This window comes from Aulostomus chinensis, chromosome 11 (assembly GCF_037954235.1).
Source record: "Aulostomus chinensis isolate RoL2024-O1b breed Wild chromosome 11, RoL_Achi_v1.0, whole genome shotgun sequence".
NCBI lineage: Eukaryota > Metazoa > Chordata > Actinopteri > Syngnathiformes > Aulostomidae > Aulostomus > Aulostomus chinensis.
The window spans coordinates 14,132,788-14,150,254 of NC_141330.1; the positions used below are offsets into that span (position 1 = coordinate 14,132,788).

A 17,467-nucleotide genomic window follows, 5' to 3' on the forward strand; every position below is an offset into this window, starting at 1 on the left:
AAGCTACAGTATTATGAGTTCGTAGACTTGTGCTTTCAGTTGAGGATATAAAACAGCCAATTATATCACAAAATAATGACTTACTTTGTGACTTGCATGAGTCTAACCACAATAACTTGTGAGTTTCTCACAACCAGCTTATGACTTTCACATTTGCCATTTACCGTACCTCCCCAACTCCAATGAGTGTTATTCCATCAATTTTTTTGATGTTGCTTTAAGTTCTTCTTTTGAAGAATTTAAAAGTACATTTCTTTTCTAATACCAATGCAATGGTGTTTTACTGGCAAAGCTAATTTACAGATCCTTTGACCCGCTTACTGTAATGAAGGAATTCCTCGTAGCGCTGTTACGTTACAGAAAAGAATGGTTTGAAAGACATCATAAATGACTCAGAACACACACAAAGTGAACACTTGTCAAAGACTGTGTTATTAACCACTGGGCAAAACCTTAAAATGTGGATTTTCAAGGCGTCAGGACATTTTGATTGCACTGGATGAGCAGTATGGAAGCATTTTATGGTTTTCTTTTGTTTCGTTTTGTTTGTGAGATTACTGAGTAGCGTGACTGTCTGATATCAAAACTGCATTCTTGAGATAGTGTTCACTGACAGTCAGATGAGTCTCAAGCTTTACTATTGAATTGATCTCAATAATCCATATAGATGCTGTGACTTTACTACTGATCTTTATGCCACAATTATAGTTAATATAAAAAATCTGAGCGGTGGGAAGTACACGATGACTGTGGCCTCAGTAGCTCATGCTAATTGACTGATGACTGTTCCTTTCTGAGGCGAGACGCACAGCGATGAGCAATGATTTTTCCTCTCACGTCAAGTTCGGTCAGAGCTGTGAACTTTATGCCAAGAAGCAACAGTAAACATTAGACCCTTTTCTGAAAATTTCCTTGACACAGTTCTCAAGCAGCAACTTGGCAGTCTCAACCATGGGTTGGCCCTACACTTCCTTCGCTGACAAATTACAAAGAAGTTTCAGGCTTAGGCCCACAGGTTCACTTCTTCCAAACCACAACACTGACGGGTAGTCCTGCTATCTCAGATTACGGTGAAAAGGCTCTGTGGCTATATACAGTGACAGTGTGTCAATGATGCCTCCTGCACACATCAGTCATCTTGATAGTGGTTCCTCTGAAGTTTACTTCTCACATACCTTCACTGTGGTAAAGTATGTCAACTCATATTGAGCCAGACTTTTATCACGTCAAGTTCGCTTTTTTGTTCAGTTCGATACACTTTGTTTCATTCAAGAAAACCATCATATGAAACAGGCACGCAGAGATTAAAACCTTGTAGCATAGATCAGAGATGGAGGAGATGCATGTGTGATAAATGATGAACATGTGATGAGTGGGTGCTAAATGACACTCAGATGTAGCGTGTGCAGACAGCATTTACCTCAACAACCCCACACTCGCCTCAGTGAGTCAGCATCGATGCTGCTAGGGTGTCAACTGACAGTGAGGGGATAGCATGTGCTAGGGAATCTGCTGTAGGGGGACAGACAGTCTTGATATCACTAGTAGGTGTAAGCCCTTATGGCGTCCTCCACATACAGCAGACCATGACATTTAAGTGTTGGTATGATGCTAATTTGTCTGAGAGGAGAAGATGAGATCAGACTGCGGTTTGAGCTTTACTTTAACTGCACAGGCAAAGGTGTCCACATTACAATATCCCCAGTTGCCACCTGCTCGTCATCATCAACCCACCGACATGACTAAGTTCTCATGAACGGTCCAATTTACAGGAGTGATGATCTACAAGACCCTGAAGTAGCCATAGAGAGAAACCATGTGATTAGTTCCCTCATTTTCAGCTACAAAATAGGGTTTGTTCCTTCAATTTAGTTATTTTGAGGCCTCAAGATATGACAGTCCCTCAATTTATTTCATTTGAAGTTCAAGTGAATTTAATAAATTCGCAGTCATGACATATAAGCTGTTCCCTTAGTTATTTTCAGGCCTGGAGATATAAGTTGTTCTCTCAAATTAGTTTGCCGTCAAGAAATATAACTTGTTCCTTCAATTTTGTTGATTCCAAAAGATCTAATTTGTTGCCTCAGTTTAGTTATCTGGAGGCCACGAGACGCTACTTGTACATCCTGACAGAGAAACTAGAACACTGTACTATATAACATCATTTGTTCGTCCTGTTGCTGCTCCACATTTCATAACAGATGTGGTTTCAGAGGGTTTTTTTTCTATTTATTTATTTTTGCCAGGAGACATTACATGGCTTTACACTGTCCTGATAATCAGGTTTAATTGCATGAGGAACAGTGCCATCTGGTCCACACCGTCTATCCCAGCTGTTGGAGAAGAGACAGCAGAGAGAATTTTTGGTTGATCGTGTGTAGACTTTTGTTTGTATGACTTTTTTTTCCCATCTTTATCGAAAGTGGGCCTGATTGTGCTGAAAATATCTTTTTATTGTTTTTCTCCAAACCACAACACTGGATATATTTTTATTTAAATAATGCAATATTAACTGTTATTCTGATTCTTGGAAATACAAATTGTGAGAGACATTTCCAGCTCTGGTTTTGGTCGTGGTGAAGTGCTGAGAACAAGTTTCTCTGTTTTTAACTGTGTTACCAGGTCAGCATGGTCTGTGGAAGGATTGGGCTGTTTTTTTTTCTTTTCCCCTCAAGCAAATGCTTTCGACTAGAGTTTATGAATTGCACAAAGTATTTTAAAAAAAACATTATTCTAACCATACACTAAACAGTATACGCATATGATTCCATCCATTTTCTTTCGCTTATTCCTGTTCAGGGTCACGGGAGGGCTGGAGCCTATCCCAGCAGCCTTCAGGCAAGAGGCAGGGTTCACCCTGGACAGGTCACCAGTCCATCTCAGGGCCAACACATAGAGACAGACAACCATTCACACTCACAGTCACACCTACGGTCAATTTAGAGTATCAATCAGCCTCGTCTCCTCTTGATGTCTTTGGACTGTGGGAGGAAGCTGGAGTACCAGAGAGAACCCACACAGGAACAGGGAGAACATGGAGACTCAACACAGAAAGATCCTGTGATGGAGCCGGGACTCAAACCTGGAACCTTCTTGCTGTGAGGCCACAGTGCTGACCACTGCACCATCGTGCCGCCCAGCATATTAATCATCATTCATTCCGATTCTTGCAACTGTACAGCTGAGGGCGGTGTAAGAACCAGTTTAGAAAAACAACAGGAAAATACTTCAGTTATGCAAATAATCTAGTTTTTTTTATAATCCCAGTCAAAAACGGAAATTTAAAGGTCAAAGCTAGTTTGGGTACATGTATAGTGACTGGCTACCAATGAATAACTATGTCTTCAACCACCAGGGTCGTCTAAACCAACCTCCACCTTTTTGAGTCATCACCCCCCACAGAATAACCAGCTTCACAAATTACAACACCCCACACCCCTGTCCTCTCTCCTGTCCGCTCTGTGCTGGTTTTTATCCACAGACTGAGGTGTACATGTTCATGAGATTACGGGACCTGTAAATATTTTTTAAAAGCATTCGCCGTCTTCCAGGCATTAGTTTAAGAACTGTTTTCAAAGTTTTAATACAAGTTTTTAAGTGCGTGCACACTTTGACTCTCACAAATAATTTTAAATATGGTAAAATGTTTAAAAAAAACAAAAAACAAAAACAGTTTCCAGTCTTTACAGGGTGGGTTTTTGCACCCCTCTATTCTAAGCACATCAGCATGACTTCCAGAGAAGGGTTGCGCTATGCCGTGGTCACCCGCCAGGCTTTTGTCTGCATTTCCTGTCAAAATGAGAATCTTTGAAGTGGGTTTTGTCTCAGTACAGAACAATCTATTAGTATAGTGACCAATATGTGATATATATATATATAGTGTGTGTGTGTGTGTGTGTGTGTGTGTGTGTGTGTGTGTGTGAGACTATACAGTATATTCACATTTACAGCATGTGAAAGCTGTATATCTTTCTAACGACTAACACTGTTTGTCTTTCATTTAAATTAAACCTTTCTTAATTCGAGGAAATATCTGTGTGTGTGTGTGTGTGTGTGTGTGTGTGTGTGTGTGTGTGTGTGTGTGTGTTTTGTATTTCTGTTCTGTTTGTGCTTTCACATAAAAAATCTGTATACACTGGATGTCAATTGCGAGAGGTGGGGAAAAGTTTGAACTGCTTTAAACTGACAAAAAACTTACAAAACAAGACATATAAAACGAAGAGTAAAAGTTATCATCTACCATCACATAAACCAGGACCTTTAGTACCATCATCCATGAACCAATGAGAGAGATCAATTAAAGGGGAGGGACTGTGAAGACCAAAGAGGAAACCACCATGTCCTTCAGCAAAACCTGAACGAGTCACCTCCCAGTCATGATGTGAAGGTAGCTCAGCAACCATCAGGGAGAATCTTCACCAAACACCAGGTAAGTGTCTCACTCGCTTGCTCACGCACTTTAACAATTTAATGAGTTACTGCAAACAAATTGTGGTGTGTCTCAGTAATCTATACAAGAGCTGTGGGGCGATACTGTCAGAGGATGTGTGAATGTGACATGTAAGGTTTTCCCCTGTGTTGAGATAAAACTGCAAGGAGCCCAAAGTGCTGCTAACAACTCTGCAAGACTGCATTTGTGCAGTGTCAAGGGGAATTCAATCATTGCACAAGAGGCTAAATATGCAAAAATGTAATGTAAATGCAATGAGAAGATGACACTTATTAATATGAAAACCATGGCATAAAGGTCAACGATAGAGAAAAGATTCACCAGCTTGCTGCCGTTCTCTAGCATGTCAAACTTTTATCAAAAACTGTAACCTACGTGTCAGGAGCATCACGTCGTCGTGAAGAAGAAATCAAACACTTTAAAGTACAAATGTGATGAAATAGTCAGGATTCTGATTCTGAATCTGAATGGTATTTCTGAGCATTCTCTAAAAATTACACACAAGTACATTGCAAACCTTGTAAATATTAATTGCAATTGTTATATTAAGAACCACAAAGTGACATATTAGTGAATATTATGGGTGAAGAAAACTTAGATAACAACATGAGTCTATCCGTGAAAGTATGACCCGTGTACAGCTACTACAACAACAAAAAGTTTGTAGAAAAGTACACAATAGCATTAGTAGTATTGGTAGTAGAAGTAGTAGGAGTTGTAGTGATAGTAGTTGTAGTATATACTTATATTGTCTTATATGTATTAATTTATTTGATTATGACATAAAGGACAAAATACGGGTTCATAATTTTAACTGACCATGAAAATGTTGAACTCATTTGTTAAATAGTGACATTTGTCTGAATTATATGATGAAATACATGAGTAAGAGCAACATTCAGTTTGTTTAGGCGATAGGGTTTTTAATATGTTCCGGAGAAAATAGCGGTCCAATAAGTTCCAGTGGGGTTCGGCATTTACTCAACACGTTATTAGCAATTAACTATGATAATGAAAATAAACTTCATTTTTATAGCAACTTTCATACCAACTTTGCAGTTCAAAACTCTTTCAACAAAGAGGAAAGAACATTGAAATCACGTTAATGAGAATCTTGAGGAGAGAGTAAAACCAGAACACATCCTCATTAGTCGCCGCTCTGCTGTCACTCGTTTGCTCAAACACTCAAATATTAGACATCAACTCAGCCTGTCATCATCATTAAATATTCAATTTAATGAACACATCTAAATTACAGTAATTCTTCTTTATATCAGGTCCTCAGAGTTCCACCACACATTTATTCCAATGTTTTCCAAAAACCAGAGCCGCACGTTCCGTCACTTTGTGCCGCCTCCGTTATCGGGCCTTAATTCATTTTTTTTATGAGTTGATGTATCGACGTGTAACTCAGTAAATTAATTTCCTAAACACAGTACGAACAGAGGGAATATTACAATTTCAAATTTACCAACCCTAACTTTGATGAAAGGTCTTAGTGCAACAGTTTCATCTTATATCAATGAATAAATACACAGAAAAAACAAAGACGGATAAAGAGAGATTACAAAAGTGGTGGCACTTTTTTTTTTTTTTTTTTTTTTTAGATAATTCCAGGAACAAAGCAACTAAATGTCATTTTGTTTCACACCTACTTTCAATTCACGGTCACCGTCAGAGGGCCGAAGGAAGGTTGCATCTCTGTGATGGCTCACAGAGCTTGTGACCTCTGCAGCAGACGTCGACCGCATGCTGAATCGTCACAATAGCTCATCAGATTCAACTCGTATCCGGTACCTTCGTCACACAACAACTTTGTCTTTACTTTTTTCGACTATTTAACTTCAATTCTTTTAAAAAAAAAAAACTTCTGTGATATTTATATATTCCACCCCCTGCCAATTGATGTTTATTGTTGTTTTATTGTTGTTGTTGTTTTTCAAAAATTCATTTCACAAGTGTCTCATGTTTACTTGTACTTGTACAGTCATTAGTCATGGTTTCATATACTGTTGGGGCTTTGTGGCTTTAGAGTAGAATATCAAAACTACATCTAACTGACACGGGATGTTAGACTGGGCTATGATCAGTGAAATAAGAAATAAAATGATACACACACAACCCCCTAGATTCTCATGACAGCTTAAGATGCCACTGACAGCAATGAAATATCAAAAAAGCAAAAAAGTCCATCCATCCATCCATTTTCTTCCGCTTATTCCTGTTCAGGGTCACGGGGGGGGGGGGGGGGGCTGGAGTCTATCCCTGTCCTTCATGTGAGAGGCAGGGTTCACCCTGGACAGGTCACCAGTCCATAACAGGACCAACACATAGAGACAGACAACCATTCACACTCACAGTCACACCTACAGTCAATTTAGAGTATCAATCAGCCTCGTCCCCTCTTGATGTCTTTGGACTGTGGGAGGAAGCTGGAGTACCAGAGAGAACCCACACAGGAACAGGGAGAACATGGAGACTCACACAGAAAGATCCTGTGCTGGAGCAGGGATTTGAACCTGGAACCTTCTTGCTGTGAGGCCACAGTGCTGACCACTGCACCACCGTGCTGCCCCTGCAAAAAAAAGTCATTTTAAGTAAATAATACAATTAATTTTCTTTGATTTTTTTTCATTCCTTTCCTAGATTGAAACAACATCTCCTCTAACTTCAGAGATGATCCGAATCAACAACACCCAATATTTCCATTTCCTGCAGCAGGCAGACGTGTTACGTCGCTCTGGGTCTCTGTGTGATGTCGTCATCTCTGTGAAGAGTCAGATTTTCAGGGCTCATCAGCTGGTGCTGGCCTGTGCAAGCAGAACACTGGCGCAGCAGTTCACCCAAGTCAACTCAGACAGCCCGCGTCATTGCTCTCTGGACTGTCTCTCACCTCACACCTTCCAACAAGTCCTGGACTTTATCTACACCCTAATGCTTGATGTGTCAGAGGAAGACCTGCACCAGCTGTTAAGAGCTGCTCAGCTGTTGGAGATGAAGCTGCTGGAGGAGCAGTGCCGCAAGCAGCTGGACTCCCTCGCTAAAGAGGAAGACAGCAGAGAGGAGATTTCAGATGGTAAAGCTGACAAGTGTACAAATGAGGCAGAGAAGAAAGGAAGTTCAGGTCAAGAGGGGGCGCATCAAGATACGCCATCCCCTAGCAAGGAGGCGAGCATTGTGGTGGAGAACATCTCACCCCCTGCAAGTCCAAGAAAGAAGCTGCGACTGTCCCCCATGTCCACAGCGACCTTCTACAGAGATAGCGTCATCACCAGGCCTGTCACCGCTATGTCCTCCCTCCCTCCCCCTTGGACTTTCCCTACCAACATGTGGAACTCTGTGAGGCAGATTGCAGAGAACTACTCTTCCTTCATAGCAACTCACTCACCTCAGCCCACAAACCAGCACCCCAGTGTGTACCCCATCACCATCTCCCCTCCCCACGTGCTCCCCCTACTGGGCCAGTCAGCTCACAGGTCCTTAATGAGCTGTTCCAGCTTTCACCCACGTTACAAACAGCACCTTTACACTGGGTCAGCAGGGATAAGGGACATCATCAAGCAAGGCCTGCTGAAAAAAAGACAGGAGAACCAGAGTGTTTTTACTGGGACAGACGAGAGCAGGGATCTGAGGTAGGTCTCACGCCACTCTGGAAATGTTAGTTTCTATCACTGTGTCCTTATTTTTCCTCTCACAGTCATTCAGAATCTCCTAATTTGCTCAATTGTTCCTTTGCGACAGCTGGAGTACCTGACTCACTGTTGCTGTGTGTGTGTGTGTGTGTGTGTGTGTGTGTGTGTGTGTGTGTGTGTGTGTGTGTGTGTGTGTGTGTGCCTGATCGAGCCTCCTGCACTTTCCAGCTCAGCTAGAGTTGGTTCCCTTGTTAACCCTTACCTGACAGCGGTAGTCAAAACCTACAAATGAAAACAAATTGCAGTCATGTACCTCATTAAGTTGTCTAATTAAAGATAAATAAATGAATAAACGTAGTACCATGTAAATTTTAATATTGTAATAAAAGATTGAGCATTTTTTTCCTTTGCCTACTGTACAATGTCTCTTACAATACGTTTAGCTAGTGTATAGAGGGAAGTCCCCTACATTTCTCCCCTCCTTAGCAGAACTCAAGATTTTTCCACCCACTGAAACCACATTTTAATGTTAAGACTCCCCATTTCTGTACCAGTTGAAATTGTTGATGCATTATTGTGGAGGAAAATTGTTTTACATCATTAACATGCACTGTGGCATGTTAGGTGGGGTTCTAAGAAAAACAGAAGTTGTTTTTTTGTGTTAAAAAGTACTATAACTGCCACAGAAATAACAGTTGAATTTGAAATCAATTTATATTTGGCTGTGTTTGAGTATTTGTGCATGTGTAAGCTTCAAATTTCGCTTGTGGATGGTGTGTGTGTTGTGTGTGTGTGTGTGTGTGTGTGTGTGTGTGTGTGTGTGTGTGTGTGTGTGTGTGTGTGTTGGGGGGGGGGGGGTTATTGAGCCTTTAGTTGTAACATAAACATTTGTTTTTGTTGCCATAGGGGTTTGAGGGTAAGTTTAAAACATTGTTCTTGTTTGTTCGTTTGTTTTGTGATATTTCTTCAGTCCTGCACCTCATTCTTCAAGGTATAACTGCAGTAATACTATTTTTCAGTTACCCCGATGTGCCCAAAGCCAGCAGAGAGCGAGTAAAGGACTGCCAACGCTGCAGCCATCCAGCCTCCACACCACCAGGTAACAACATGAGTGAAAAAAATAGACTTTAACATCTTCTAACAATCCTGACGTATTTTTATTACTGTAGAAAAACATGAAGGTGGTGTTTGCAGAATGGTTCACTTCAACATGATAGCAAATCAGTCAGATCTTGACAGTTTTCGGCTGACGCCAACTTCAAAACTACGCAATGGAAAGTGATAAAGAGAGTTGTGGTTTTGAAAAGATGGTGCAGCAGGAGCAGTAGTGTGGTTAACAGATGCTGCTAGATACACGCAGTACAGTATGTACTGAAGTGCAAGGTGGTTTGTCCTACATTATAAAAAGAATCATCCATATTGACAACAATAAATACTGACTGCATGCATGGATATGTTTGATTGTTGTGTAATAAAGCAGTTTGACCTTAAATAGCTCAGCTCTTTGCAAATCGACTGTATTGCATTATAACTTACTAGAAGAAATATGTTCGTATAGTTTTGATAAAATGACAATCTTGCTTTACAGTACTTCATAAGTACACCTAGATGAAACTAATGCAGTACCACAACACAACCCTGCAATTAATCCTCTCTTATGATTTTTTTTTTTGATCTGCTTATATAAACACGCTTGTTTATTTTAACGGTCATTTTATATCATTATCTTTAAAGTTTACATGATTAAAAGTTGCCAAATACGGGGAACACCTCTCAGTGTAACCCACTTTACCAGTACCTCAAACTACAACCAAATGAAGGATTTATACTGCTTTAGTTTGATCTACTTTCATATTGATGTGATTACTGAGTTGTATTACACATTTATTATACATTTATCGATATTTAAATACAATTACACTTAAACGACATTTGTGCAAATAAAGAATTTAAGCACCTTAGTCGGTGTTGCTGGTTTAAGGACGTTATGTTAATAAAGCCACTTAGGAAAATAAAAGGCATTATCTATACAAGTTTTTTGGCCCATTAGAGTGTAAACTGTGGTAAAATATCAAACTGGAAACAATGAGAGCAGCAGATCAGTGGGTGTGTTTAGAGCCTAGAATGCTTTATGGTCGAGTGTCTTTTCTCTCACTCTCAGTACTTCAGCATCCTGTCTATACATCCAGTTGGTTTTATGACACTAAAAGGTTTTAACCTCAAAGTCTCACCTTTCGACTTCTAAATTCAGAGATGAGGTGAGAGCAGTGACAGGAAAGTGAACCGAATTCATTGTCCTGCAACAGGAAAGTGACCAGAATAGGTCTGCACCTCTGAAAGCTGGTTAAAAATCTGCATTATAATATTCTATTATGCAAAATCAGATGCTTATCGGTAATCATTATCAATTACTGATGATTACATTTCTCTTAAATATTCACGTGAGAATACTGAGAAGCGCCAACGACAGTTCTAACCAGCTGTGCTATGTTATTCCAATTCCCGATGACGCCACAAAAACAGAAAAGCGATCAGTTGAGAGATAATTCAAATGTTCCATCTTTGCAGTGGTTCCATTTTAGGTTTGTTACTGAAGTTTTTCACCATTTGCAAAGTTGTAAATGTTCTCACCATCTTTTTCCTGACAGGCGAGGCCTGTGCAGCAGCGTGCAGGTTCTACAAAAGAAGACATGAGGGGCAGCGAGAACCACAGTCCCATCGACAAGACCACAGAGGAGAGAAACCCTACCAGTGCCACCACTGCCCCAAGAAGTTTAGTCTGAAACACCAACTGGACACTCACCACCGAGTCCACACAGGTACACACCCTGTCTGAATGTGTGGCTGTTTCAAGTACAGTTACTATGAGATGTTGTTGTGAGTACAGTTACTATGAGATGTAGTTGTGAGTACAGTTACTATGAGATGTTGTGAGTACAGTTACTATGAGATGTTGATTTGAGTACAGTTACTATGAGATGTTGATTTGAGTACAGTTACTATGAGATGTTGTGAGTACAGTTACTATGAGATGTTGTGAGTACAGTTACTATGAGATGTTGTTTTGAGTGCAGTTACTATGAGATGTTGTGAGTACAGTTACTATGAGATGTTGATTTGAGTACAGTTACTATGAGATGTTGATTTGAGTGCAGTTACTATGAGATGTTGTGAGTACAGTTACTATGAGATGTTGTTTTGAGTGCAGTTACTATGAGATATTGTGAGTACAGTTACTATGAGATGTTGATTTGAGTACAGTTACTATGAGATGTTGTGAGTACAGTTACTATGAGATGTTGTTTTGAGTACAGTTACTATGAGATGTTGTGAGTACAGTTACTATGAGATGTTGATTTGAGTACAGTTACTATGAGATGTTGTGAGTACAGTTACTATGAGATGTTGTTTTGAGTGCAGTTACTATGAGATGTTGTGAGTACACTTACTATGAGATGTTGTTGTGAGTACAGTTACTATGAGATGTTCTTTTGAGTGCAGTTACTATGAGATGTTGTGAGTACACTTACTATGAGATGTTGTTGTGAGTACAGTTACTATGAGATGTTGTGAGTACAGTTACTATGAGATGTTGATTTGAGTGCAGTTACTATGAGATGTTGTGAGTACAGTTACTATGAGATGTTGATTTGGGTACAGTTACTATGAGATGTTGTTTTGAGTGCAGTTACTATGAGATGTTGTGAGTACAGTTACTATGAGATGTTGATTTGAGTACAGTTACTATGAGATGTTGTTTTGAGTGCAGTTACTATGAGATGTTGTGAGTACAGTTACTATGAGATGTTGATTTGAGTGCAGTTACTATGAGATATTGTGAGTACAGTTACTATGAGATGTTGATTTGAGTACAGTTACTATGAGATGTTGTGAGTACAGTTACTATGAGATGTTGTTTTGAGTACAGTTACTATGAGATGTTGTGAGTACAGTTACTATGAGATGTTGATTTGAGTACAGTTACTATGAGATGTTGTGAGTACACTTACTATGAGATGTTGATTTGAGTACAGTTACTATGAGATGTTGTGAGTACAGTTACTATGAGATGTTGTGAGTACAGTTACTATGAGATGTTGATTTGAGTGCAGTTACTATGAGATGTTGTTTTGAGTGCAGTTACTATGAGATGTTGTGAGTACAGTTACTATGAGATGTTGATTTGAGTGCAGTTACTATGAGATGTTGTGAGTACAGTTACTATGAGATGTTGATTTGAGTGCACTTACTATGAGATGTTGTGAGTACAGTTACTATGAGATGTTGTTTTGAGTGCAGTTACTATGAGATGTTGTGAGTACAGTTACTATGAGATGTTGATTTGAGTGCAGTTACTATGAGATGTTGTGAGTACAGTTACTATGAGATGTTGTGAGTACAGTTACTATGAGATGTTGATTTGAGTGCACTTACTATGAGATGTTGTGAGTACAGTTACTATGAGATGTTGATTTGAGTACAGTTACTATGAGATGTTGTGAGTACAGTTACTATGAGATGTTGATTTGGGTACAGTTACTATGAGATGTTGTGAGTACAGTTACTATGAGATGTTGTGAGTACAGTTACTATGAGATGTTGATTTGAGTACAGTTACTATGAGATGTTGATTTGAGTACAGTTACTATGAGATGTTGTGAGTACAGTTACTATGAGATGTTGATTTGAGTACAGTTACTATGAGATGTTGTGAGTACAGTTACTATGAGATGTTGTTTTGAGTACAGTTACTATGAGATGTTGTTTTGAGTACAGTTACTATGAGATGTTGATTTGAGTACAGTTACTATGAGATGTTGTGAGTACAGTTACTATGAGATGTTGTGAGTACAGTTACTATGAGATGTTGATTTGAGTACAGTTACTATGAGATGTTGTGAGTACAGTTACTATGAGATGTTGATTTGAGTACAGTTACTATGAGATGTTGTGAGTACAGTTACTATGAGATGTTGATTTGTGTACAGTTACTATGAGATGTTGTGAGTACAGTTACTATGAGATGTTGTGAGTACAGTTACTATGAGATGTTGATTTGAGTACAGTTACTATGAGATGTTGTGAGTACAGTTACTATGAGATGTTGATTTGAGTACAGTTACTATGAGATGTTGTGAGTACAGTTACTATGAGATGTTGTGAGTACAGTTACTATGAGATGTTGATTTGAGTACAGTTTCTATGAGATGTTGTGAGTACAGTTACTATGAGATGTTGATTTGAGTACAGTTACTATGAGATGTTGTGAGTACAGTTACTATGAGATGTTGATTTGAGTACAGTTACTATGAGATGTTGTGAGTACAGTTACTATGAGATGTTGATTTGGGTACAGTTACTATGAGATGTTGTGAGTACAGTTACTATGAGATGTTGTGAGTACAGTTACTATGAGATGTTGATTTGAGTACAGTTACTATGAGATGTTGTGAGTACAGTTACTATGAGATGTTGTTTTGAGTACAGTTACTATGAGATGTTGTGAGTACAGTTACTATGAGATGTTGATTTGAGTACAGTTACCATGAGATGTTGTGAGTACAGTTACTCAGTTCACAGTCTTCTGTTCAGCTCACCATCAGTAACTGTAAACTCGAACATTTAGAGAAGGTGAGTCCCAGCATGGTGGGCTGCTTCTAATTGCCTAGAGACAACAAATATACCTTTTTTGGGGACATTGGATGATGAAAAAACGTATCATATTAATACTAATAACACTACTACAAGTCGTACTAATGCTAATACTAATACTTATGATGATGACGATAATAATAATAATAATTCCAATCACGAAATTCCATCAGAATTTAATCCAAATGCACCGAGAAGGTGATGTCAGATGAGGCTATCAGTTAAAAAAATGAAAAAATAAATAATGCACACAATTATTTGTATCAACATTATTAGGTAATTCACTAAAAAATTAAACTTTCAACATTATTTTACAATTAACGAACCGACTTTCAGTCGTCTGATGCAGAGATCTCAACACTTCTACTGGTTCGTATTTTTGTGCAAACACTTCGGAATGTTTCAGACTGTTAACATGGTACCATGCAGGGAAATGTTTTCCAGGCAGCTGAATGTTTCCGCTCACTCTTACACAGTGAAACTTGAAACTCGCGATCTAGAAACTTACCTGAGTGATAAAACTCCACGCAAGAGGCTGGTTTAACTGTTTCTTACATTATTATTACTGGATAGAAATACTAGGAAATTTAAAAATATTTTAGAGCATCAATGATGACTAAACCGAAATAATGGCAAAAAATATTCAAAGAGAAAAATAACTTCCTCAGTAAATTAGGTGTTAAATTGTTGCTGATGGGGTTATTGATTGATTGAATTGATAATCAAACATAGAGGACATTTAATTGTACATATATTAATAATCTGCTAAACCAAAGGCACTGACCGACACGTCGCCCCTTGGATTGAGCCGATACTTTTTCCTCACAGATTGTTCAAGGCTGCAGTGTTGACAACACTTATTTCACGTTTGTGTTTTGAATTACTTGCAGGAATACAATTTTTATTCTTGTAAATTGTTCATACATGTTTCAGGTTTCAATGCGGGTCAGAAAGAATTGCACAAAAACAAACCACCAGATTTGATGTACTGAAAAAAATTAATATCCAAAAAGGAAAAAAAGAATTATTAATGAACCTGAAGTGAGTGTGGGATTAAACGATGACTGTGAACTTAGTTGGTCCAAAGTTTATTTCAAGAAGACAAACCTGTCTGGGGTTCTTTCTTGTCTCTACTTCAAGGAGAGAAACCCTTTGAGTGTCGTCTCTGTGGCCAGCGTTCTCGGGACTACTCAGCCATGATCAAGCACCTGCGGACTCATGGCGGCGCCGCTCCTTATCAGTGCACAGTGTGCCAGGAGTTCTGTAGCAGCCTGGTCGCCATGCAGAAACACATCAAGAACCACTCGGTGCAGGATTTCCCCCCTGACTGGAACATCAGCAGCACCTACCTGTACACCTCACACATCTGAAGCCCAACGAGGCCGCCGTTTACTTCAAGTTCTCAACTTTTTGTTTGTTTATGACATATCAAACAAATAATGATGTTTAAAGGTCTCGATGTTCCTCCTGCAACACCCTTCAATGTTTAATCAGGCACAAACTTCAAAGCTACGTTGATCTTCTCATCACAACGCTGCTCTGTAGCAACCCTCACCTCCATAGAAATGAGACGTGTGGCCATGTTCGCTGACATCCAGACAAGGAGAGTTCAGGTCTTCAACATGCATTAATGCTGCAACAGCAGCTCGTCCTCAAAGACACCGTTGTCTTACCTGTTGCTGTCAGAAGTATTGGACCGGTTTAGTATACTTTGAGTTTAACTTGGGTTTATAGCGCCCTCATGTGGGGAATCACTGTAACAATCTCTTTTTTGTTGTAGTAAATACAAATGCATCACCTTATCAGAACTGGCTGAAGGTTAATCCGTATTAAATACATAAATTGATTCGGATTTAAAAGATAAAATACAAAACTAAATTTATAATTCCACAAAGTATGATTGCCTTTATTAAAATGTACATGTATCATGGAAAATTCCTGTGTTATTTAACTCTCAGGACTGGAAACTCAGTATTCTGTGTTGTTACTGTAAATAAAAGCATTACCATTGGTGTTAGTTTGACCTAAACCGTAATTGTATCGCTTTGCTTCCCATATTATATCATCCATGAATTACTTTTAGAATTTTTTTTATCAAAACTCCATGTCCAAATATAGAATCTTACAATGGAGTCTGCACCTACCATAAAATATTGATAGTAACACTCTGCGCCTACGGTAAAATATAAATATGAACTATCAGCACCTACAACAGAATACATACAGAGACAATCTGTCCCTTCAGTATAGTAGAAGTAGTAACCGCCTGAACCTTCTGTGAAATGATAATTGTCCACTAATTACATTTCAAGGATGTTTGTGCCAGACTTAATACAATTTCCTGCAGGCGTTCCCTCAGCAGAATGGGACGGCTGTCAGGTCACAGTGACCTCGACCTTTGACCACCAACATTTTTTTTCAATTCACTCTTAAGGAGACGTTTGTGCCAAATGTTGGGAATTTCCTCCAAGGCTTCCCTGAGGTGCCGTGTCAACAGAATCGCGACGTACTACTGGAAGACTTCAAACCGTAACACCTCTGCCCTCAGCTTCCCTTGGAGGAGACACGAGAAGCTGAAAGAATAGAGAATACGACTCTGAGGCTTTAGAGATAATAGCCAGTCCAAATATCTAATATGGGCCGCTGTGATTATATGTAACACGGAGCTAGTGACATCACCGAAGAGCTCCATTACCTCTGCTGGTTCTTACATAATTTGGAAGGGAAAAAAAAGCAGATTTTACAGACAACTGTGTGTAGCTGGTAGCAAAGAATAGCAGGGTCAGGTTTCTCTTTCCTGCTGGTGGAGTACACATACATACCAGAGTCTTACTCACTGGCTGAGTGTGAATATCCAGGGTTATTTAGCAATACTCACAGGTCATTTAAGTTTTCCAGTGAAGCACCATCCATCGTCCATCGTCATCTTCCGCTTATTCCTACACATTAAGGGTTGCGGGGGGGCTGGAGCCTATCCCAGCGTCAACGGGCGAGAGGCGGGGTTCACCCTGGACAGGTCGCCAGTCCATCACAGGACCAACACATAGAGACAGACAACCATTCACACTCACAGTCACACCTACGGTCAATTTAGAGTATCAATCAGCCTCGTCCCCTCTTGATGTCTTTGGACTGTGGGAGGAAGCTGGAGTACCAGAGAGAACCCACACAGGAACAGGGAGAACATGGAGACTCACACAGAAAGATCCCATGCCCGAGCCGGGACTCGAACCCAGAACCTTCTTGCTGTGAGGCCACAGCGCTGACCACTGCACCACTGTGCCGCCCCAGTGAAGCACATTTTGGTATTTTACACCAATGTCCTGTAGGTGACTTAAACATGTATGAGAAGGCAGACACAAGTGTGTTTCTTTGTGTGTACTACGCTTTTGATGAATAGAATTTCCAAGTGCCATTGTCAGCATGAAAGTGTTCACACACTGTGTTTTGAGTGAGAACACGCTGGCAGCGAGTCCCTGTGATAGTGATATCCCAGAATTTGGTGGTGGTGGTGGGTGTGTGTGTGTGTGTGTGTGTGTGTGTGTGTGTGTGTGTGTGTGTGTGTGTGTGTGTGTGTGTGTGTGTGGGAGGGGGGGGGCTGTACTATCAGAATATATGGCCTCAATTTTTCTGTGTGAGGTTAAAGAAGTTTAAGAGAAAAACTGTGATGGACATTAAAAACTGCTTGAAATTTGTTAAATATTTTGAATGACTTGGTGTGATATTATTGATT

The 17,467-nt window shown here is 39.6% G+C and overlaps 1 protein-coding gene across 1 annotated transcript; it reads left to right on the top strand.

Moving 5' to 3' along the window:
* Nucleotides 1-4,381: 4,381 nt before the first annotated feature.
* On the top strand, nucleotides 4,382-17,278 carry zbtb32 (zinc finger and BTB domain containing 32). Its single transcript, XM_086217269.1, has 5 exons — nucleotides 4,382-4,429; nucleotides 7,097-8,082; nucleotides 9,102-9,181; nucleotides 10,731-10,901; nucleotides 14,875-17,278. Exons 2-5 carry the CDS (start codon nucleotides 7,127-7,129, stop codon nucleotides 15,102-15,104), a joined length of 1,437 nt encoding a protein of 478 aa, XP_086073395.1. The 5' UTR covers nucleotides 4,382-4,429; nucleotides 7,097-7,126; the 3' UTR covers nucleotides 15,105-17,278.
* Nucleotides 17,279-17,467: the final 189 nt, after the last annotated feature.